Raw genomic sequence first — 22,855 nt, forward strand, 5'->3', positions numbered from 1 at the left:
TGCATTCAGTGTTTTCCTTCATAACCATTTCCATAAGCACTGCTGCATCGCGCATTCCATGTGTCGTTCGTTTCGTTTCATGTTAAAGAATGCAACCACTCACGTTATGCATAATAAAGTGGCTTCTAAGTATAACCCTCGAGCGGAATCGCGGAAATAACACAAAAACACACACACAAGCCGATGCATATAGCTGTAATAATAAGGTTTTTTTACGTGTCGACTTCGTTGAGTGAGAAGTCTAACTGAAAACCACTTCCAAGAGACCTAAGGGATTGGCAAACTGTTTGCACCTTCAGAGTTGCAGCTGATCGTTTCATTCTAAAGCGGTGCCAGACGACGTTTTGCTGTGGTTGATGGGGAGGAAAAAGCTACATTTATTTTCTGTTGACTCAGTGTCGCAAACGTTACCGGAGCCGGAGGCTTTTTCAAACGTAAATAAGCTCCGATTCCGTGGAAAAATTCTCTGAATCATCCTCGTCGAGTGGAGTTAAGAAGCATCAAGGGAAATCATTCTTACCTGACCGATGAAGATCGTGCCGAGAACAAACAGCACCGTTAGTGTCATCAATCGTCCCGTACGCCATCCACTGCTGCTGACTGACGCCGGTCGACGGCGTAACCCATCTCGATCCATCCTTTGGTGGGTGTGCATGTGCAATCGGTTCTGGATGCGCTCCGGTTGTTTGCTGATGTTCTGCAGTGTCGTTCGCAAAAAAAAAAACGCAAGCTTTGAGTTTTGGGGCACTATGTTTATGTTGTGAACATCAAAACCACCCGCATTTGCATCCACTCTTGAACACCTTTTTGTTTTGCTTGGTTTGTTATGCACTCACTACAATTCACTACACCACCAAGTCACCAAGAAGTACACAATGGCTCGTTAGAGAAAGCCTTACAATCGCGAAATTTTACCGAACTTTAACGACGCTACTGACCGAGCTGCGGTAATTCTTCACTACGAATTCTTCAATTAAACAACACCCCAACTATTGGCGGTTCTTAATACGCCTTACACACATAAACGCTCTCACTCACATACCCAATCTGTAATGGGAAGATCGAGAAAAGAAAATGATGAAAAATGAAGCACGCGTAACCCGGGTTTCGGGTATGAAAGATAGATACTAGAAGAAGACTCGTTTTTTTTTTTTTTTTTTTGGGAGGAGAAATGTTTTATGTTCTATTCACTTGATTCACGCCAGATAGAAACGCAACTGTTCCGTCACTTGAACGTTCAACGCTACTGATGGGCCGGCTCTCTGCCCCTGGATTGGAGTTTTCGTTTCCTATCGAAACCACCCGCTTAATGACCATAGGTGAAACGGGGGAAAAACCGCACAATGAGTGAATGACGGCAAATGGTCGTAGTGACGGCCAGCAGCTACGGCGAGAGATCTCCATTGCCGCGGCTATTAGAGCGATCATATGTCAGGCGAACAATAGAAACCGACCGAAATCATGATATCGAGTTGCTCCAGTCGTTGAAGGTGATGAGCACCGTGACCATTCATCGACGAGGACTATGTCACACATCTTTTCCAAAACAGAAATTCCTCAAAGACTCCACAAGCATTAACTCCTGATGATGATGATGATGATGTTTATGATGGTTATCTTCTCGCGGTAAGGCCTTTCAGAAGATTTTACTCGCGCCTATCGTAAGCTATTCTAATGATGCTTCCACTGCTTCTACTGAAAACTTGTAGAACGCTTACGGAAGATGTTACCTTTAATAGTTTTGTGGTTCGTGACAATAACACCCGCAGGGAACATCGTGGGAAACGCATCCCTCCGCAAAACAACAAACGACCACTTAGAGGTCACTGCTTTAAATTCTTCCCAATTCTTGAACGGGTTGAAAAAAAACCGCTGGTCACGCTGTCGTCCACTCGTGTACGGCGAAAGCAATCAAGCAGGAGAGCAAAGAAAAGCAAACCATCTCGCAGATCCCGTAACGCTTATTTGTAATTCAAAACTGTCAAATTTTGCACAAAACCTCACTGCCTTCCTCTGGCATTTTAATCCGCAATAACTGGAAGTCCCAGCACAGCTTGGAAGCCGTGTAAAAGCTACGGTGTGATGTGATTGAAAAGGTTGCCAGACCTGTTGGCTCCGGGCAGAATTACTCTCGTGAGCCACTCGCCAGGGTGTGTCTCGAATGTTGGTAGTACGTGCCACAAGCTCGACTCCCTTCCCTACTCGACCCTTCCTCGCACAATCTCTCCCACATCTTTTTCAGACATATCATCCACCGGCGTCACCTTCGGGTTAGGATTGGTGTCGGATAACAGAAATTTTGCAGTTTTCGCCCATTCCGAATATTATTCGCACCTTTAAAAACTACTCCACGGCTGACGTGATTGGCATGAAAGCACTGGGAGTTCGTTTGCCGGACAGCTTGATGGGGCGTTGAGATGCAAATTTCGGGTGGAAAACACTACTCTTGGAAGTGTCCTACATCGGGCTAGCCATCCAAAAACCATCCTCGCGTTAGCGTCTGTCATGCGTCAAGCAGGGTAGCGGTTTTTCATCCGTTGCGGTACAACCTTTTGACCTCGATGGCCAACCATTCGAGTGGACGGAACATGGCAACAATATTTCGGCTACGCGCATCTTGCGCGACTCTACAAGCGCTTCAATCATGTCCATGCTTTGTCTCTCGTAGCAAAATTTGGTTTCCAGCGTTTGGCAGCGACCGTTATGACCGTTAATTACATATGTTTGCGGTTGATCTGTTCTGTTACGAGCGATTTTTTTCCTTAGTTTCATTAGAGAACGAGGTACAGTTATCTAATTTTCGTTCAAAAATCAATTACTGAATTTATAAGAAATTTATGTCTTATTAAGTTCCTCTACTTTTCTAATATGAATTTAGAACTACATTTATAGAATCAAGCTAAGCTATAATTCCATGAGATTTTTATACCCACAAACAGTTTTTATTGTAGAGAGCACTTGGAATCTAAATAACTTAAGAGTATAGTTTTGCGAGCAAATTTTGCTGTAAAAGAAGTGTAAGTTATCACCAATTTTATAATTAATAAAACACATTGAAAGATAATTTTAAAAATAGCAGAAAATTAGTGAAGACTGACGACAAGCAGCAAAGCTCGTTTTATCAACACTTCGACCTTGTTTGTAATGCCATGATGATTCCCAAAACAAAGGACTTGTGCTTGAAAAATTTAAGCAACGAACCCACCTTTCAAGAAGCCTGAACTGATCGATAAAAGATATTTCGTAATCTCTCTAAAACCTTCGCTTCCACCAACCGTAAAGTAATCGCGATTCATTAGTGCCATGCTTCATTGGCCGTTTCCTGGTCCAAACGCCGTTTGGCCAGTGTAAAATAATAATAATCCAACAACAATCCAAACGAATCATTAATTAAACCTCCAACCAACTAAAGCGCTGAAGGTGGTTCAGTTCTGATGCTATATTGTTTCCAATTTTCCTTTCGTTTGTCGTCACACCGGGAAGTTGTCGTTCATGTTTTGCTAATAAGTATTTACTTAACCAATTGAGCAGCAACTACGTTTAACCCCGGCTAGCAAGACAGTGACAAACATTCCAAACTTAACGATTTGCTGCATTTTTATCTGGTGAGGTAACAGCGGATGGACTCACTGGCCTGCCAAGAACCGTGTACCGATACGGATGGATGAGTAACAGATTGGGAAGCTACTGTTTGCTAGCCTAGCCAAGCTGGTATATGAAAAAAAGATCGATCTCATCGTTTACGGATGTAAGGAATTTGTCTGTAAATCATTTACAGACCGATGCAACACGTGCTTGGAGCTCAAGATGTAATTAAATTTCCTTGTTTTCCTCTGCGAACAACCGCATCCACTGCATTCCGCACCGGAGTGACTTGAGCGCGTGGTTAGGCGGGAAACGGTATAACAAATGCAGAGCGCCCTGTTAAATTAGGTACACGGTCTGCAGTCGAGCGCGTCAGTCACTTTCGGTTTTTAATTCCAAATTATATATTACACATCAAAACATCAACGCACATACACACGCGAACAACCCCCTTGTGTGTATGTTGGGTGAGGTGGGCCGACGTAAGTGGAAGAGGGTTTGGTCGCGTTTCGCTTCGCTGATAGTTTGTCCCTTCTGCGTGCATTACGTAATGATGCTTTAGGTTTGACCAGGGCGCCATTTACGGGCAGCCATCACAACCCCTAGCTGGTCAATCGCATGTTTGTTTCCAGCACGCACAGCACAGCATAAGTCGGAAACGCCACAGCCAGATTCCGCGAACGTTTCGATCTTGGCCCGAGACACACAACCACAAATATCGGCCTGTAGCTACTACCATTACCACTGCAGCACTGTTCCGTCTTCGCACATAACACTGATTGTTGAAGATGTTGGCCGAGAAACGCGCGCCACTTGAATCGTTTCGTACGCTACCTTCTCGTTTCAGAACTGTCAAAATTGCTACTTCATCAGAAAAAAATCGGTTGACCTTCAGCGTGCAACGTAACCACTCACACGAACAGACATTCGATACGAATTTGGTTCAATTTTTCTATTCCACCCCAACCCGTTTTCGATCACACAACCCCGGAACACTAAATCAGCCGTCTCGCGAAAGCTTCTCGCCAAGAAAAACGGAACACCGATCTCCCCCCCTATTTTCCACCCAGTTCACTTGGTTGGGCTCTCGGGAGACACGCTCGCGGGAAAAAGTTGTTCACTCACTGACACTGTTTTGCTTTTCACTTGCACACTTGCTGGCTGAGGTGACTGGGGACTTGGTATTTCCAGCCCCAGCAGCAGAGCCACCACACGATGAAACGCGGAAATAAGTGAAAAATAAAGCTTTGTGTAGGCTACGTTCGCTGTGTAACTTCACGTTCAACACTTTTCACAAAACGATACTCGCTGTTGTGATTTTAAATCACGCCACTCGCACCCGGTTAAACATTTCGACCAACTTACCGAATGTGCTACGTAGCGCACGAACGATCGCTCGAAAGCTTCAAAAGTCGGTCGGTATGTGCGCGTTTACGATGATCGCGGCCTATTCACGCGGCTGGTTCACAACAAATGAAAAAAAATCCCATCATTAGGCTCCAACGTTAAAGATGGGGAAGGGCTTTCTGCTGCACATGGTGGATGCGGTCGTACAACGTAACTGGTCAAAATTGGATGCACTACATGTAGAATTGAAGTGAGTATATTTGAAGCACAATTTGTATGTTATTAAACATTTTATTAAATTTGTTACACATGTTATTTAATTTTTAAGAAGCTTACTATTATCATGTGTTTCTATTTTGCGTGGTTCTTATAGAAATTAAATTAAAGATAAAATAATTATATGTTTTACTTACAAATTAACAGAAATGCTATTTATCAAACAACTGATTCGAAATGACATTGAAGATAAAATGGAAATTAAAAATGTATATAAATTTTTAAACTTGTTGCAGTTCATAGTGCGTTATGTTTTGTTGGTGTGTATGCGTTTGTCGATCGCGCATGCACGCACACGCAAAACTGAAGCTGAAAGAACGCATACATTCATCGCGAGCAACATTTATGTTGCTCCCCATGTACAATAGCTTTCAAGAAAGCACCATACTGGCTTAATTTGTAATTTTTAGATTGTAATATAAAATATGAGTGAATGTCTGAAGACAGTAGAATGAAAGCAAGATATTGTTTTATAAGTTTTAACCCACCTAAGAATAAATTGTCTTTTTTATCCCAGAGAGCTTAGATATTTTGATTCTTAGCCTATTTTTTATAGTTATTGAATTATTAAAATGATCCGTTAGCAGTGGCTCTAGCGAAACTGATCGTCACTCGTCAGGACAATACATCAAATCTGCGTATGGATCAAACGAAGTCTTGTAAAAATTTCACCTCTAGGAAAGACCTCTAGAAGTTGTAGAGCTTAATATGAATAAAAAAAATTATTACGCTTATTTTCGGTGCATTACTTGAAGTTTTTTATAACCGAGTATGCCCGGGATAAGGCAAAGATTAAGGAGGAAATGCCTTATCAGTATGATTATAAAGTTTAATCAACACAAGCGGTGTTGACAATACGGCACTGGACCGTCATTATTAATTATTTATTTACAATTGAATATGACGGTCCAGTGCCGTATTGTCATCATTATTAACTATAAATAAATAAAAAATACTTGAAGTTTTTGGGTAAAGTTAGGTATGAAAGCATTCCACATTAAAACATTTGATTATAAGTAATATAAATAATATGTATCATTTCCCTAAAAAATTAAACATGTTTAAAAAATTAATGTCTTTACAAGTAAAAATTAGTAAAAAAAAATTAAATGACGTAAAACCCTGATAACAGTTTGCAAAAGCTAAATAAATACACTCAAGAAGAGAATGTTTGTAATTCTCATTTGTCTCATTGAACACATATAATATTAATTGAGGTCTTATAAAGATATAATTGTTATTCAAAATAACCTTATACTATTTCAGAATACTGTCCTGAAAGTCTCTTTTTTATTTTTTGTATACATCAACTGAAGTTTTATTTGAAGTTAATCCTCCAAAAACAAATTTATTTATGATTCAAGCGTTAGAACCAATCGAGCGATGTTTTGTTCAAATTATAGCAGGTTGCTGACCCCTGAATGAGATTGCTGTCTATGACGAAGCTTATTTTTGTCGACGTGCGCTCGTTTTTATAGCAACGAGCAACGACCAGGAATTTAAATCATTGACCAATTATTTAAATTGTACTAAGATTTGTTTAAATATATTTTTACTTTTTAACAGGTTAACAGAGCATCACTAATCGATACAAAGGCTGAAATCATCGTATAAAGTATAATTTTATATCCCTTTTTGAACTATCGATTCTTTCAATACATCAACCATACAGTAATAAAATAGGTTTTCATGATTTTTTCATACCTATAAAGCTTGTTTAATTGCAACAAAAACATTTCATTTCTTATATTTCATTACATTTAAGAAAGTACAACATCTACCCAAATAACTGTAAATGCTTTCGTAATAACTTTACAATCCCAATATCTAAACGTATCATTTTCACCAATGCAATAAACTAGTCACCGAGAAATACTTGCATTTGGGTGTGTTGTAATGCTTCACATCAGCACGTATGTTGCCTTCCTCTTTCTGCAAATCGATAAACTCACAGTTTCAGTAGTGGGAGCGTACATGCGCACTAGCGTGGGGATCGGCAATATTCTGGATGTCAAATCGCTTCCGCAACCTGTAGGGAAGAAGCTTGCACGTACTTCGGAACATCCACTCGGTGCATGTTGATCAGAACGTCTCTGCAGCTCGTGTAAACAAGCGGTGCTCTAAGCAAGCTCTCTCTCGGTCTTATTTCTTATATTTGTGAGTAATTTTTATCAGTTGTCAGTTAAATTAACACAAATGCTTTTTAAAATGAAAGATTATTTGTAAGGTTAAGCACTGTTAAGAGCTAGAAAACGATTCAGTGACATCCCCACTTACCAAAAAAAAAGCGCTCGGGCATAGCGGTAGCTTTCTCTCGAAGGGTTTTATCTTCCAATTTGCTCTGCTTTCGCTCGAAATCGTAAGTGTAGGCGTGGAGAGCGTGTGTAAATATACGCTATCGCTATCGGCTCCCTTGTGTGGTAGTATTTTGTGCGTGAAACCGACAACGAGGACGACGACGGTTACTACTACTACTACAATGAACGTTCGCGTTATCCTTCAGCACCGAATCGGAAAGGATCAGTGACAGGAGCGTCAGTCGAAGAGTTTCATTCTCGTACCGTACAGTGTCGGAGAAAAACGTCCCTCCCAGTGTCGTAGTGTCGGGGTTTTTTTAGTGTGTGCGCGCACTAGCTCTGCCTATCAGTGAAAAATCTTTCCATCATCTTAGCTTGTGCGCTTTCGTTACAGGTGTGAAAATTGTGTCTCCGTGAAAGCAGCACTAGCTTGCTGTGAATGTGAAAATTGTGCTACTAATTGTTGGAAAAAGGTCCAATCGATTAATCATCAGTTTCCCACCATCGGTATTAGGCTTTCCAGCACTAGTCGAGTCGATTCGTGTCTCGCATTGACTGGCGGGTAGAGCGAAAGAGAAAAAAAAGCGTCGATTCCAACCACAAACGCAGGTAGGTGTGAGTGTGTGTAGTATACATGTATGTGTGCGCTCATCTACGACCAACAACCCCGAACACTAGACCCATGTGACCCATGTGAAAAGTTCGTTAATGCTACCCAAACCCGTTAAGCCGATATTTTACCCCAAGAGGTCACCAGAATTTTCCACCGACATTATCATTGGGAGGACAATTAGTTTGCTCTGCACACCTCACACAGAGAAAAAAAAACGGAAGAAAACACAAGGAAGGAAAAACAAAAGCTACGCGCGTGCTGCTCGCGTAACAGGAAGTGGAGGAATTTTTCATTCAAATTTCCCATTGAAAAGCTTCCCCATTCAGTGTAGCCGATACAACAACGCATTACACGCACGCACGCTAGTGCTGTCGTGTGGGAAACGGGCCTCCATCCTGGTCCTTTCTACGTACCTGCCAATTTCCTGGCTTCCTGTTTTGGTCCCTTTTTCGCACATGGTTTCGCTAAGGTGCACCGAATGAAAAGTTTGTCGACCAGCGGAATGCCGGAAAAGCTAGGCCTCACTGGATGACCTGGTTTCGGTTTTTTTCCGCACGTGTGTGTATGTGTGTGTGTGTGTGTGTGTCTCGATGATGAACGGACTGCTTTCTTTTATATTCGATTGAGTCCTCCCCATGCGTGTGGGAATGCCTTCGGGAGGTTCACTTTTGTTTGCCTACTTTTAGGCGTGATGGGATAAGTCTACTATTAGCTTACAGCTTTTATTCTTCAGCAGTTACTGTCGAAGAAAAGCGCTCAGATTTAATACACCAAGTGCAAGTGGACGTGTTTTTAGCTTATTTATTTCATCAAGCTATTGATTGTTTATCGAACACTGATAAAATATCCACAGAAAAGACTGGATAAGCCTGCTAATATTCGTGTAACAACAAAAAATAAGGAGAACAAAATCGCTGCCCAAAGTTCTAAGTACCAAATTATCCCATTTCCACCTCGAGGAACTACCTTTTGCACATCCCTCCATCCACGTCTCTCTCTTTTTCTAGCTCTCTTAGCTCATTCTCTCTTCCCTAATAGGAATCACATCTCAGGTTTCTCTCGATGTTTGCATTGGGGAAAATGGGGATTATAGCTTGCTACTGGTTCCGTTCTCGAGGAACAGACAGAGGTATATGTCTCTCCCACAGCTTCGATTCTGTTTGATTTTAATATTGCCAAAGTGGGTTCTCCTTCTGCAACATTACATCCCTCACAAATGCCGGAATGTCAAAATGAGAGAATCTAAACTAAATGTAAAAAAGGAAGCAATTCTGGAGAGCACATTGGGTGTAAAACTGTAGCGACAAGTATGCTAACTGGATCAAGTATATCCTGCCCCAAAGCAAAATCCTCTCCTACACCCACACACACAAACTCACTTATTCTCGCCCTATCGAAGCTCTAAACGCAATGGGAAAAGCCTCACGTGTACGGCAAAATGCCGACACTTACGTAACACCCTGGCTGTGATGCCAGGGATGGTGGCTTCTGATGGCAAACCGTGTGACTCCTTCCGTTCGAATCTTCCTTGCTCTGTGCTTGGGGATGGGAGTCGAGACGACGAGACTGCTGTGTGTATGTGTGTTTGCGATGAAAATCGGTCTGCGGTGGGGTTGTAAGCGATATGGTTAGCCGTCTTTCTTTCTTTTTTACAAGAAAGTTATTGAAATAGGATCTCAAGTATCTATTTGGGGGAGAACGATTTGTAAAGTAGTCAAAAAAAAACCCCCCATCCGAATGTCCCTGTCGCATGATTTGATTCAATCTTAACTGCTGGATGATAGATAAGGAAAGTATAAGCAGTAAATCATCCTTAACTTGTAAAACTTTACCGTTTTTACATGGTTGTTGGTTTGATGATACATGCTGGGAGCATAAATTCTTGATGCCATAAAACGTAGAGACTGAGTTCGATTCATATTGCGTTTTGTTGTGCAAACAGGGTTAGAAGATATGGTGTGTCCTTCCTTATTGCCATGTTAACAGGAGTTAATAGCGAACAAGAACTTTCAAACTTTATTTGAACAAAATCATTATGCGAATGCATTGCTTGCTGTGTGCAATTCTAGAAGCAAATATTAATGGAACTTGTTCGATACTTCAATTTCAATTGAAATTTCAACATTGAAATAAATTATGGAAATCTTTATTCTTGTGATATAATAAGATAGTTGAAAACAAATCTTCCCTTGGCTAACCATTTTCTAACCAAGATGATCTTGGTGATGATGGAAAATGATGGTGGATGATCAAACGCCTCCTGTCCTTGAGACCAACAACCATACGTTGTTTGGAACCTATAAAATACTGCAGCAAAACCCTTTGAAAGCCACATGAAAGCCAAGCTAATTTCAAATACTCTGTTAAACCTAGAATCCGGAAAGCTTTTGATTCTTATATTGAACCATTAGTAATACAAATCGCTTCTTATTATCAGATAAAGTTGAGGATGTTCGACCGGTATCTTGATCGTTATTTGAAAGACGAGATATTTCGTGGAGTAAAGACCAGTTCTCACGAAGTTTCCATTTCATGTCTCCTAGGCGCCTGAAACTTAACATATAAGATAATAATAGTTAAGCGTGTATGGAAGCGCGAATTTTAATCCATTTCACCTTAATGCGGATACTTTGAAAACTATTTAACCAATTTCATGAAATTTTACTGTAAGTTTTCGCATATTTTTGAGTCACACCGTATACGTATAAATAAACAATGATGTCCATGTGAAGAGCAAGACAATCAAGTATTTTCATATGTAACTTTTTACAGAGATATTCTACAGAGGGATTTTTTGACAGATCAGCATTTCTAAAACATACCAAGCTACATCACAATGTGTACGTCTTTAGCATACAGTCTCATAATATAATCATCCCTTCCGCACGCGTTAAAGTTTTTTTCACCTAAGATATTATTCCAACCAAAAGGTCAACAAAGAGGTTAAATGCTTCCACACTAAAATAAGCATCAAAAAGGGGTTGATCTTGGAATAACGCCCGAAAGTATGCACTTGGCTTAATGAGTGTTCTAATTATTTATAACCCTGGCAGCCATCTAATTACCAAACAAATATTGGCTCTGGTATTAAAAACAGCAAAGGGCACGCCCTAAAGTAAACTTTGTACCATACATGAAAGAAATTACTTAGAATAACAAAAAAAAAAAAGCTTCCCCGGTTCGAGTGAACGACCTGTCCATGCAGGCATAAATGTACACGAATAAGTGAGACGGTATAATGTTTCTTCATAATCTATTTACACCGAAGCACGGCTGTAATCAATAAATTCTGCCTTTTACCATCAATCAGTACTCAGTCAGTGCTTGCGGGATACAACCGTTCCCATCGCCATTTTATTCATTTATCATTGTGACAAGATAAATATTGGATGGCACGGGCCAAAGCAAAAGGCAAAACAAATTTACCGCATCAACGATGACAAAGTGAATATCATATTTGGACGCGTTTTATGCTGCCGTTTACTACTGTCATAGTGTCATCTTTCGGTGCTCGGATTTAGGCGCTTGTAGGCTACGAACAAGCATAAATAATTTATCATAAATTAATTCTGCCAAATGTGATGGGCTCGCTAAAGATATTGAAATGATTTTGCAAAGAAAAATCACAAAACACCAACCAGCTCCAGCACCTCCAAAAGGTTCATTTTAAAAAAGAACACAAACACACAGAAGCACACACACACACACACATGCATCAACCGCAATAAAATGGCAATTTATGGTAAGCGTTTTAAAACAAAAACCCTAAAACCTGCAGACCGTAAACCACATCCCTGTCCTGAAAGTTGTACCAAAAGAACAAAACAAAAGCATAAGACTACTGCTTCAGCATGCTGCATGCCAGACGGTTTTGCCGGTTTCTTTTGCTTTGAAAACTTTGGCCTAACAGCCTCAGAATACTCTGTACGCATACACACATAGGCACAAAACTTCACATACAGAAAGGGAAAACATTCTAGAGCGCATTTATTGTTCTGCGAAACCGGCGAATCCTATTTTCTTGCACCCCTTTGCACGAAACGGCGCCTCGTGATGGCGGTAGTGTTGGACGCAAGCAGAAAGCACAATCAAAGCGGCTTAAACCGTATACATACTGTAAGCCGTAAAGAAATGTTACGTATCCATCCTGATTTGATTTTCGCCTGGCTGAACTTTAAAACTATTGATCCTGTACCGTAGTGAAGTAAATGTTTTCTTTTTTCTGTGTTTCTATGTCTGTTAATGTATGTTAGAATTGTACACTGATTGCTGGCAATAAAGCATAATCACACCGGTTCGAAAATAATCACAATCAGCCAGATAAATGATTCCGTCTGTCTGTCTGTCTGTCTGCTAGCCGCTGAATGGCCGCATTTTTTATTGATTCAATCGGCCATTATACCACATTACAGAAAGGGAACATTATAACGAACTCGCATGCTGTCGCATTTGACGCGTTCTTATGGTATGTCGAAGACCGAAATGTACGAACGAACAATCAATCGAATCGATTGGAGAAACATCCATTATGTGACAGTCCAGCACACTACCACTCGTTAGCAGACGGCTTTCTTTCCCACTTTTTAGCCAATCAAGCACGATGAAAGCTGATCAAAAATTTATCAAACTTCAAATCTTCCGACACTACCAGTGCCATGAAACAAATTGGACCTTTACCTTTTGAATTTCGTAGAAAGTGACAATCCGCGAATCAAACAGAGAATGTTAAGCGAAACTTTAACCGAAAACACGGATTGAGAAAAGTGTACCCTACATACATCGGTTTGAAATCGTCCCACGTAGCGGGCATGTGTTTCAAGTGGTCCTGTGCTGTTCTTTGTCTTTTAATGCCACCCAGTGCTCGCTTCAAAAACTTGACATCAAACCACCAGGCCGACGCGGGGTAGATGGTTTCGGTGGCTACAATTGCTTCTGTTCCCGTGGGCGTGTGAATTGTGTCACTTCTGCTGTGCGACGACTTCGAACGATATCCTTTCTAGAAGTGAAATTTGTTGCCCGGGAAAAAGGAAAGACGTTTGAGGTGGTTGAGAGTGGATTTTTTTTCTTGAACAACTGCACAGACTTTGAGGCGCCCATTGATCGTGAGCACCCACCATCCGCCATTCGAGGGGAGAATTTAGTCGTTGGAAAAAGCTCTACATAATGGACATTAGGAATATTGGAGCAATGGATGAAGCAAGAAAAATCGATGAGTAGAATTCCGATTAGAAGTTTGTTGTAAATGACCGCAAAGTTTAATAACTATAATCTTAACATATTTGTTTTCATTACAAGAAGTTTCTAGGGTTTGTTAAGCATGTGTTTGTTTTTATATAACTGTTTCAAGGAGTTATGGCGTCAGTTTTATAGGCCTGGTTGGTTGTTGACGATCTGGACTCTGTTATCGTGTGACATAGAGTGGAAAAGTGAAAGGATATTCAATTCTTCAAACTCTTGAAACGTAATTGTGAGGAATTGTGTTTTATTCAAATGGGCAATTTTCCAGTTGAACGAAGAAACCCGTGAGAATCAACAGGCTCTTTATAATGGATTCTAAACTCTGTGCAGCTGGAGTAAATTATGTCTAATATTTTCCAGGACCCCTGGCACAATCTTAGGATCAAAATTAAAATTGACTATCAGTTGGAGCATAAATTATGGAAGAACTCAATGTTTTTCTTTGTTTCGTCACCTTTCGTTCGTCACAATAATTTTATACAAGCTATCTAACTCTACTTCAAGGCTTTAAGATAACGAGGAAAAAATTCAACTGGCAAAATGTATTATATATTAACTCAAATAACTGTTTTGCATAATTTCTGCATTTATGACTATGAACTGCATTTATGAGGTTGAAAGCTGCCTTAACTAACTCTGCATTCAAACATAGAAAAAATGTTTTCAATCCAACCCTTTGGCATCGTAATTCTGTCTTGCCAATGTTATCGCATCGTAGATTAACGAGCTTAAAAATAATCATTACCGAACTTAAGCACTAAATAGCATCCCCGTTCATGACACTTTTCATTTAAATTCAACTTTAAAGTTTTCAACCGCGCAGTTGAATACGTTCAATCGTTCCACGAAATTGGGATCTATGCGGCGTAGGCAAAGAAGACGACATCAATGCCACTGGTATCGTGCAAAAGCGTTAAGCCATACTTTCATCCTGTTGTCGGTTACAGATAACGGAGCAAAACACCTTTCCCACCTACGCAATGAAGGTCGTCTTCGCTTCTTCAATTGCAAAAGTTTGACCAAATCCGAGGCACAGAAATGGCTTCCAGCTGTGTGCGCGCCCCAAATTGTCCACTGGGAAATAAAGTGAACGAAATTGAATGGTTTGTTACCACCGTACCGGCAACCAGCTTCACCACCGCCACAAATCATACACGGGCGCTGAGGTTTATCTGCCACAAGAGGCTGCCGCTCGATCCTAATTGAAAGTGACTATCGTTCACCGGGAATGAATGTCACCGATTTGGGTCGTATCGTGTGACAGCACCGTCGGAAACGATTCGAGTAAACAAACTTTCCTTTCCGACGGTGTCTGCACGGAAGGAAGAAAGATAGGAGATACCTGTAGAGCTGGTTTCATCTAAAAAAAAACCCCCGGACGGATAAAATAACGGAGCGGTATCGGTTACGTTAAAATAGATAAGGAAAAGGCTTAACGTGAATTGAACTGTAGAGAGCTCATTTACTGATGAATTTCTTTCATGTCTTCTTCTGTTTGCTCAATTCTTTTGCTGTGGATCTTATTGCAAATATTTCGTATCGTTAAGCCTTAACATTGCAGGAGAGTAATAAAAGCCAAGCGCAAAGCACGATAAACTACACTTTACGAGACCTTGAACGAGTTGATCCAATAAAGCTAATATCGATTCTATCTTTCACTGTGTAAGGCTTTATTTATCTTTTCTCTCTGTTCCGGTGCTTCGGGACCGGATTGATTGGATGTTTTATTAGCGCGTTATCGATTTTATACTGCAGCGAGCAAATATTGGAAGTCGTCTCAGACTGCATAAGGATGTTGGATGAATATTCCTTGAGTAGAATTGAAATTTATTTATTTTCTTTTAAATGTGCTAAAATAACTACAAAAAGGCATTGAAAATTATGAAGGATTTGTTATGTTATGGTTGTGAGAATTATTGTATATAGTTTTACTTTGGCAACTCTGGGCTACTTAAGCAGAAAGACCAGTGATAAATCTTATCCCAACTGTCCGCTCGTATGTACGCCTGTCTAACCAGCTTGAAGTGAATTCAGTCAAGAAAGTCTCACGTCCATGATGATTTAAATAACTTAAAATATGTGCTTACAATTGTCTGATAAATTAAGGGATTGTATAATTGTAAAAGAAGAGCTAGGCTTAAGGCAGCAGTATTGATTATCGCTTAAGTCCATGTAATGCGGTTTGCCTAACTATTGGCGTAAATATTCTCAACTGTCGTATGGTTTTCAACGAACAATCAATGCCAATTAGGAGGGACTTTTCTAGTGTTTTTATTTCGTTCCTATAATTTTTTGAAGCCATTTTTCACCTTATTTAATTATAAATTCATAAACATTCACCCAACAAGCGCCATACCACCATTCCCCGTCAGCCGAGTTACAGCTGAAAGCACAAAACAAGGCAATAAATAGAATCACTCACCATCCCGCTGTGTCCTAGATTGATTCACCGGGGCATCCATCATCCTTTGCCACACCAAAACGGTTACCTCACAGTGGGTGACCGGTAGGTTGGGACTAAATTCGAGGTCGGGTTTGTGTGTGTGTGCGTTAGTGTCATACGGCTCACCAAGCTATGTGACCGAAGAAATGATGTTTTCTTCCCGAATGAATCCAATCGAAATTGAAATTGAATTATCCCCGCCGTTCGAACGTGTTTTGAGAACGCAAAAGAAGGTTACCCATCACTGTTTTGCTCGCTCGCTCCACTGAATTGAGGACAGCAGTAATGCAATGTTCCTGTCTGCATGACATTTGAGTTTAGTTGCTTCAGAAGATAGAAAAGTAACAAACTTTGGTTTAAAGTCATCTTTTATTTAACTCTTTAATGGTTAAGCTGAACGCCATTTGATGGTTGTTTTTTTTTTTTTCAAGTAGGCCTTCGAGGGCACTTCAAAAAATGTTCTCTCACAGGTGAGGTGGTTACACTCATGTACGGCTGGTGAAGAAGTTCTGCTGACAAGGATGTATGTGAAGCACGTCTAAGGATGGCTTTTATGATACCTCAGGATGGTGATCACATGCAGCCATGTTGTGAAGATATTTTACCAGGTTCTTCTTAGACGCGTTTTCTTATATGGTTTTAAAGTATCAGAGAGTAATAAATAACTTTAACTTAAAAGTTACAAAATTCTATTGCCTTGTGTTTTTCCCTATCAATTCCAACGAACCCACCGATATTGGTCCACGATTACACCATAATCAACCCTGTTTTAATCAATCTTCACGTTGCATGCGACACGCTTTTGTTTCCACAAAATCCGTTCATCCAAAAAGGTCAGTTCCGCCATTGCGAATTTGTGACAAAAAAACCGACAGAACTTCTGCAAACCCTAATGCCTGCCGTTCTACACTTACACTTCCGGGCACGACAACATACCATGTGAACATGCCACAGTTCCGTTTCGGGCTGCATGTCCTCGGGCGTGCAAAAGTCTGGAGCTAATGAATTTTTCATTACCGTGCTCACACGGCCACACAGTCGCCGCCGGTTATTGCCGCTTGTCAGATTTGAAACAAAATTAAACCCGGTTAGAGTGTGGGTTAATGAGAGCGGAAAGCACGACAAAATGGAAACGAAATCGGTGAAGAACCGGTGAATTTCCCGGAAATGAAAACCTCGTACCGGCGGGAAAGAATACACAAACACAAACACACTCGAACAAAACGCAAGAATGGGTTTGGCAGAGTTACTCGTGGGATTGAATCGCACCGTGCAGTACAGCTTCCATTCTTGCCGGATGCGATGCAAAGAGAAACAGAACCATTCTCGCCTGCAAATGTTAAGAATAGTTTGCTTTTGTTCTTCGTTCATCCCTATCATTACAGTCGGAAAATTGCTTCTTATTTTAGCTGAAAGGAAAAGTAGACAGCTAAATCGCATGTATCGAGCGATGGTCTCAGTCTGTTGGAAGTTCTATGCCCTTTTCATTTGCTAACACGTAGTTTCTGTATTGATTTATCTTACAGATTAAGGATTGACGAAGAAGTGGCCTGCACCATCTTTGAATCAGACCCTCGGAGCAACAACCCAAACAAGCATCGCGTCCAAAAATCCCAAAGGTAGCTAATTCGGATTCAGGTAAGACATTGTTTGATGCCGTGTTGACATTTGTTTCGCATTTCTTCCCCATCCAAACCTTCCCTTGAATTGACATTGTCTCGCTAAACTTCTTCATCTCAATGCGTCATTAGTAATGTAATGTCATTTTCTCTTTCTTTTTCGTAACGGATTTTCCACCAATCATTTCACATCGGGCTTAACATTTATCGTCCCTGTCTTCCTACATACTGATGGACCGGGGTTCCGATTTCGGCCTGGGCTAGTATAGTGACCATCATTCGCTCGTAAACTCGTGCATCAGTAGACCATTCATCAGTCTTAGCGCAAAGTACTTGGTTGGTGCTCGTCAACGACAAAGCTGTCAACGACATACCATTCAGCAGGGCCATCAGCATCCCATTCGGGCGACGATAAACACGAAACCAAGTGATACGTGTGCACAAAAACACAAACACACACACATCTTGCCAGGCTCTCCCGTATCAGGCCACATAAGCACAGGCGTCCCGGAAGTCAACTAAAGCCACCACTCGGGTGCGTAGCGTAGTTGTCTTCACTTTCGTTCCGTTCCGTTCAATATTAGCGCCATATCTGACGCTGGGTGCGGGCGAATCTGCGCCCCGCCAAAGGTAATAATTGTTTGCATCGAAACACTCATCCATCCTGTCTCTTTCTCATATACTCGTTGCCTTTAACCATCACTGTATTGCTTTTCCTTGCTTCGCTTGCTCTGCTCTCGCGTACGGACGTTGCTCGATCCTGTGAGCTACTATCTCGCTTCTTCTACCTTCATAAAACTATCCTCTTTTATGCTTGAAATAGTTTATCGTCACATATAATACATGTCCGCCCATCGAAATGTGTTTCGAAGCGACTAACTAGTACAAACTTTGTCGAATAACATAATCAACACCGAGAACCACCGGGCGTCTCCATTGAGGTTTGATGTTAAGGGGAAGTTTTGTGTGCTTCGAACTTGACCTTGTTGTTGTTTTATTCGTCTTCCTTTTTTTTTATCCATTTCATTTCATTTTGATTTCACATTCTTCATCATCATTATTCTTGTTTGCAAATGGCGCCCAATGGCGCTCAAAGGATTCTATTCAATCTTTTCATATACCTCACTCGCTGGCCGTGCATAGGAGCGAAACTTTTCGTAAATAAATGGAAAAAAGACCCATCACGCTCCATCCGTTCTGTGTCATTGGTACCGGATTCTTCCGCACAAACTGCGGAATGGTTTCCTGTACGAAGAACAAATTCGCTACATCAACTGCTTCCGCTTTGGGGGTTGCTTGTTTATCTCCTGTTTGCTGGTTTTTATCGTGGCTCTCCTGCTATTTTTTTCTTCTTCTGCTTAACAGCCCACCCAAACTGGCAACACCACCATCACCATGCACACGTTTGCAAATACTTGTGATGATTCAATAATGAAACTTTTAACCTACGGCAACACGATACGGCAAAGTTTTGTCCCCGTATTTTTCTTTCTTTTCCGCCGAGCTTGCCAGAAAATCAACTGGCAAACAGGAGCGAATCGTACGAAACCACTGCTGTGAAATTTGTCTGTGTTTGTGTGAAAAAGCTACAATTCGTTATGCATTTGATATGCGTGAGTGTTTGTGTAAGTGCCGGAGTAGGTGGATAATGTTTGTGCACAAGGGAAAACTTTCTCGCTCATTGTATGTGCAAACGCAAGCTTGAAAGATTTGATTTTCTTTCTCTCTTTTTCCCCTTTTCTTTGTTCTTTCGCTTTTTTCGTACATGGTTTACAAATGATATGCAGTTTTGGAAATAATGCGCCAAATGAATAAAACATGGGTAGGAAAGAAACTAATGATAAACAAACATTTCATTCAAATGTGAATTAATGAGAACGATGACATTAGAACTTGTTTAAGAAATATTTGCCTTACTGCTCTTCTTGCTTACTGCTTACTGCTTCTTTTTATGTTTTTGAGGGCATAAATTGTTCCGTTAGAACGGCCTGACCGTATTGATTATTGTTAGCAAATTCATCAATACTAAATAAATCCTGTAAACTCAATTGAACGCTTCCTTAGCAGTTTCCTGCCTTTTTATTATTATTCTTGGATTAACGCCATTGGATTAAACTCCAAAGTCACGCCGACCAATATCTTACTAGAATTGCACAAACCACGTAGCTGGAAAGCCAGTACTCACTACCGGGGAGCAATTACTTCTATGCGCCTTAAAGTATGCAATCAAAAGTTAGCGCAGTTTCCATGTTACAAGGATTGTAAGGATTTTTTTTATTATTATCTTGTGGCTTAGTGCTGGTAGCACCAATTCTTCGAATGGCTGTGATGGGTACCAAGTACAGATAAGTACCATTCGCACTCCTACGCTGCACTCCTTACTCAATTTTAGAAAAAATTGTGTCACGAAGCAGAAACCGCCAAGCTAACAAAACCTCTCTAGGTTGCGGTGCGAAATAATAGGAGAAAAGACATACAACAATTTAGAATAACAATCTTCAGAAGATAGATTAGTATTGTAAGGTGTACTACAATGTAGTATTATTACGTGAATGTGACGTCTTGTAAGTAATTAAAAATGCTTTATTTTTCGTGATTTTTAATTGTTATAAAATCATACATATCAGCACTGAGATTTCATTAAAGCTAGGCTAACAAATTACACTGAACCAAACCCGTAAATATAAGTTTCGATAAGAGTTTAAGAAAGCTGGGACTTACTAGACAACCCTGATTGGTGAGCTGGAAGTGATTGGTAATAGACTTTAGACTGTTGTAGGTAGTGCCTAAGGTTGAGTCTCATCGGTCTATAATAAGATTCCCCCGTCGATCATACGAAAATGTATCGGTTAGAGTTTATTATTGTAATATTGTCATGCTGGAAACTCGATCTCGCCAAACTAAGTGAATGCCGGTCTTCAAATGGCAGCACCGGGTTTTAAATTCCATCCAGGCCTTCCCACCGTAGTGAGAGCTTCCAACCACGCGGTTATCGGCAAGTCTAGTAAGCCATTCGATGACCGGCGTGACCTAGAAGGTCGTAAAGCCAAGAAGAAGAAAACTATAATTTCATATCGAGCTTTTTAGCTGTTTAGTAGTGGAATTAAGTGGTTTTAATCAACGGCAAAAGAGGCTTAAACTAATATAAAAATGTGCCATTATGAAAAGGAATAATTCTCAAGGTAACATCTTTCATGTCTTCTGTCTCAGTCACAGTTATAATTACACGTCTTTAAAGCAGCACCTTTACAGTAGGTCAATCTTCACGAGACAAGGCCAGGGCTCTGGTCAGAGGTTCAGGATTCAATATTCAAATACGCTGTATCACGAAGTTTAGAAAGCCATTCGATGCGAGGCTGGCGTAACTTAGTAAGATTGTAAAGTCCAGAAGAAGAAAGAAGCCTGTAACGGAATCTCTATGATATTAAATCAGATCTATAATGTTTAAAGCATGAAATCCCTATATATTTATCTCATACAAACACATTCTCTACAGTTATAATTGAAGAGATATGATAACTGGTTTCTTTGCTCGTTAGAAAAGATGAACGAATATAAGAATAAAAAAAAATCTTATTGTAGAAAACGACAACATTTTTTTAGTGCTTGGAATGGTTCAAATGGTTCAAATTCAATATACACATAGCTTTGAGGATATTTTACCTGATCAAACGTGATCTTACGTGATGTCCGTATATGAAACTCAGAAACTGCTTACATTGTAAATCATAAATAACTTTCTCATGATATTTTCTCAACCTTCAACGATCTACTTTTCCAATCTTTCGAAATCCTTTAGGTCCTCTAACTCCTCTCCCCGATTGCTTATTAATATTAGCCAAGAACTTTCATCCATTTTTTGTTTTATGCTCAAACATCATAAGCTTGCATTAAAACTTCCCCATAATGTGACCAGTTCTTTTGCCTCCTTCTAGCAAATACAAACCAAAGTATGTTAAAACTTTGCTCCCAAGCAAAAAACACACCTTCGATACAAAATTTCCCGCCGTTAGCAAAGTTAGCTGGCTCCATTTAGCATAGTTATCCGCTTTGCTTTTCTTTCCTCCGGTGGCTTTTTTTTTCCATTCACACAAACGACCGATGCCAGAGTCCGTCCTGCTGCACTGTTTTTCTACCACAAAACTCCCAACACACGTTTTTCTACTCTTACTACTGCTACTACTTCTATGGTGCATCGTTAATTTAATCCATCTTTTCTATCCATCTTCTAACCCATTTCTTCAACCGTTTCAACTCTTCTGTTCGTGGTGTGTGTGTGTGTATGGCACCTTCTCGGAACGGGTTTTAGCAGGATCCACAAGCCGGCACACTGTCTTTCGCAAGTTTCAAGAGTAGCTTTACCAGCAATGTTAATTTCCTGAAGCGCCGGTAAGTACCCGTTTGCAGAACGTTTTCCATTAAATTTGCTTTTCCTTCACGCTGTTTCACATGACTCGAACCGTTCGGTCCTACCCCGCTCTTGTATTTACATATCCTCCCACACTGTTTGGCTCCTTTTCGTAGATTCATTTCATTGCAAAGAAAACATTCATCACTTAGTTTTTCATTCTAAAACCGCATCTTAGAGCGCTTCTATTAAATTTCCATTTGTTTTCCCTTACAAACATGCATCGAAATTGTATTCGTTCTCATTCGGCGCCTATTTTAACACAAAACATGAATGGCATTGCTTTAGAAATTTTCCGTTGGCTGTTTGATTATCATCCGATCGGCACACATTCATCAGGTTTGTCCAGATTCAACAACTTCCGGACATTAGTACTCAACAATGATTGGCCAGATAGTTCCATTGCACTCACTCAAAACACAATCTGGACAAGCTTTGGGCGTTCGTTTTTTTTCCATTCCTCCCGGGAAATGCAGGGCCTTAAATGGAAATTCGGATTACACCACAAAAAGGTACGATGGCTTGACTTTGAGGGTAATGATGCTTTGCTGCTAAAACTGGAAAATAGTACTTATGTTTTCACACTTCTTGTTCCACACAGTTTTGCTAAATTTTACAAAATTTAATCAACAAAAGATGCCGGATTTTCGATTGATTAAAAATCAAATCAGATTTTCACTTGTTGTGTTCGAATAAGTAAGTAATTAAAACATATTTTTTCACGCTCAAGTAAAAAAATTCTCCACTCAAGCCTGTCTGGTAAATACTATCGTCATGGATCACTACCCATCTTGACCACAAATGGCCGTTTTTATACAGCTGCCGTTTAATGCAACAAGCATTAAAGCAACAAAACCTTTTCCGTATATCTTGGAAGAAATAATCTTTTTCTTAGTCCAGCTTTTTGCATCATTATCCTAGTACTGTTATGAATTATGTCTGCGCATTTAGTTTCCTCTGGTAGAAAAATGACTTACAGTTATGACAGGACGGGACAGTTAAGATAAATGAAAAATTTATCATAACTGT

General features: G+C 40.3%; 3 protein-coding genes across 4 annotated transcripts in view; 1 reads left to right on the top strand and 2 right to left on the bottom strand.

The window, feature by feature from the left end:
- LOC126557988 (uncharacterized) overlaps nt 1-637 on the bottom strand; it is a 42,557-nt gene extending 41,920 nt beyond the window's left edge. The window contains exon 1 of the mRNA XM_050213917.1: nt 521-637. Coding sequence (XP_050069874.1) covers nt 521-637 — 117 coding nt within the window. The remainder of the gene's footprint in view (nt 1-520) is intronic.
- LOC126558017 (tryptophan--tRNA ligase, cytoplasmic) overlaps nt 1-22,855 on the bottom strand; it is a 274,008-nt gene that overhangs the window by 47,659 nt on the left and 203,494 nt on the right. The gene's annotated exons all lie outside the window — the stretch shown is intronic.
- The window catches only part of LOC126557629 (synapsin), a 32,831-nt gene continuing 27,900 nt past the window's right edge, over nt 17,925-22,855 (top strand). The window contains exons 1-2 of one of the 2 annotated variants that reach the window (XM_050213478.1): nt 17,925-18,048; nt 21,728-21,807. The gene's annotated coding sequence lies outside the window, so the exon portion shown is untranslated. The remainder of the gene's footprint in view (nt 18,049-21,727; nt 21,808-22,855) is intronic. The other variant, XM_050213479.1, reaches the window with a different exon arrangement.

The sequence above is a fragment of the Anopheles maculipalpis genome, chromosome 2RL (genome assembly GCF_943734695.1).
Source record: "Anopheles maculipalpis chromosome 2RL, idAnoMacuDA_375_x, whole genome shotgun sequence".
In the NCBI taxonomy this organism is placed as follows: Eukaryota; Metazoa; Arthropoda; class Insecta; order Diptera; family Culicidae; genus Anopheles; species Anopheles maculipalpis.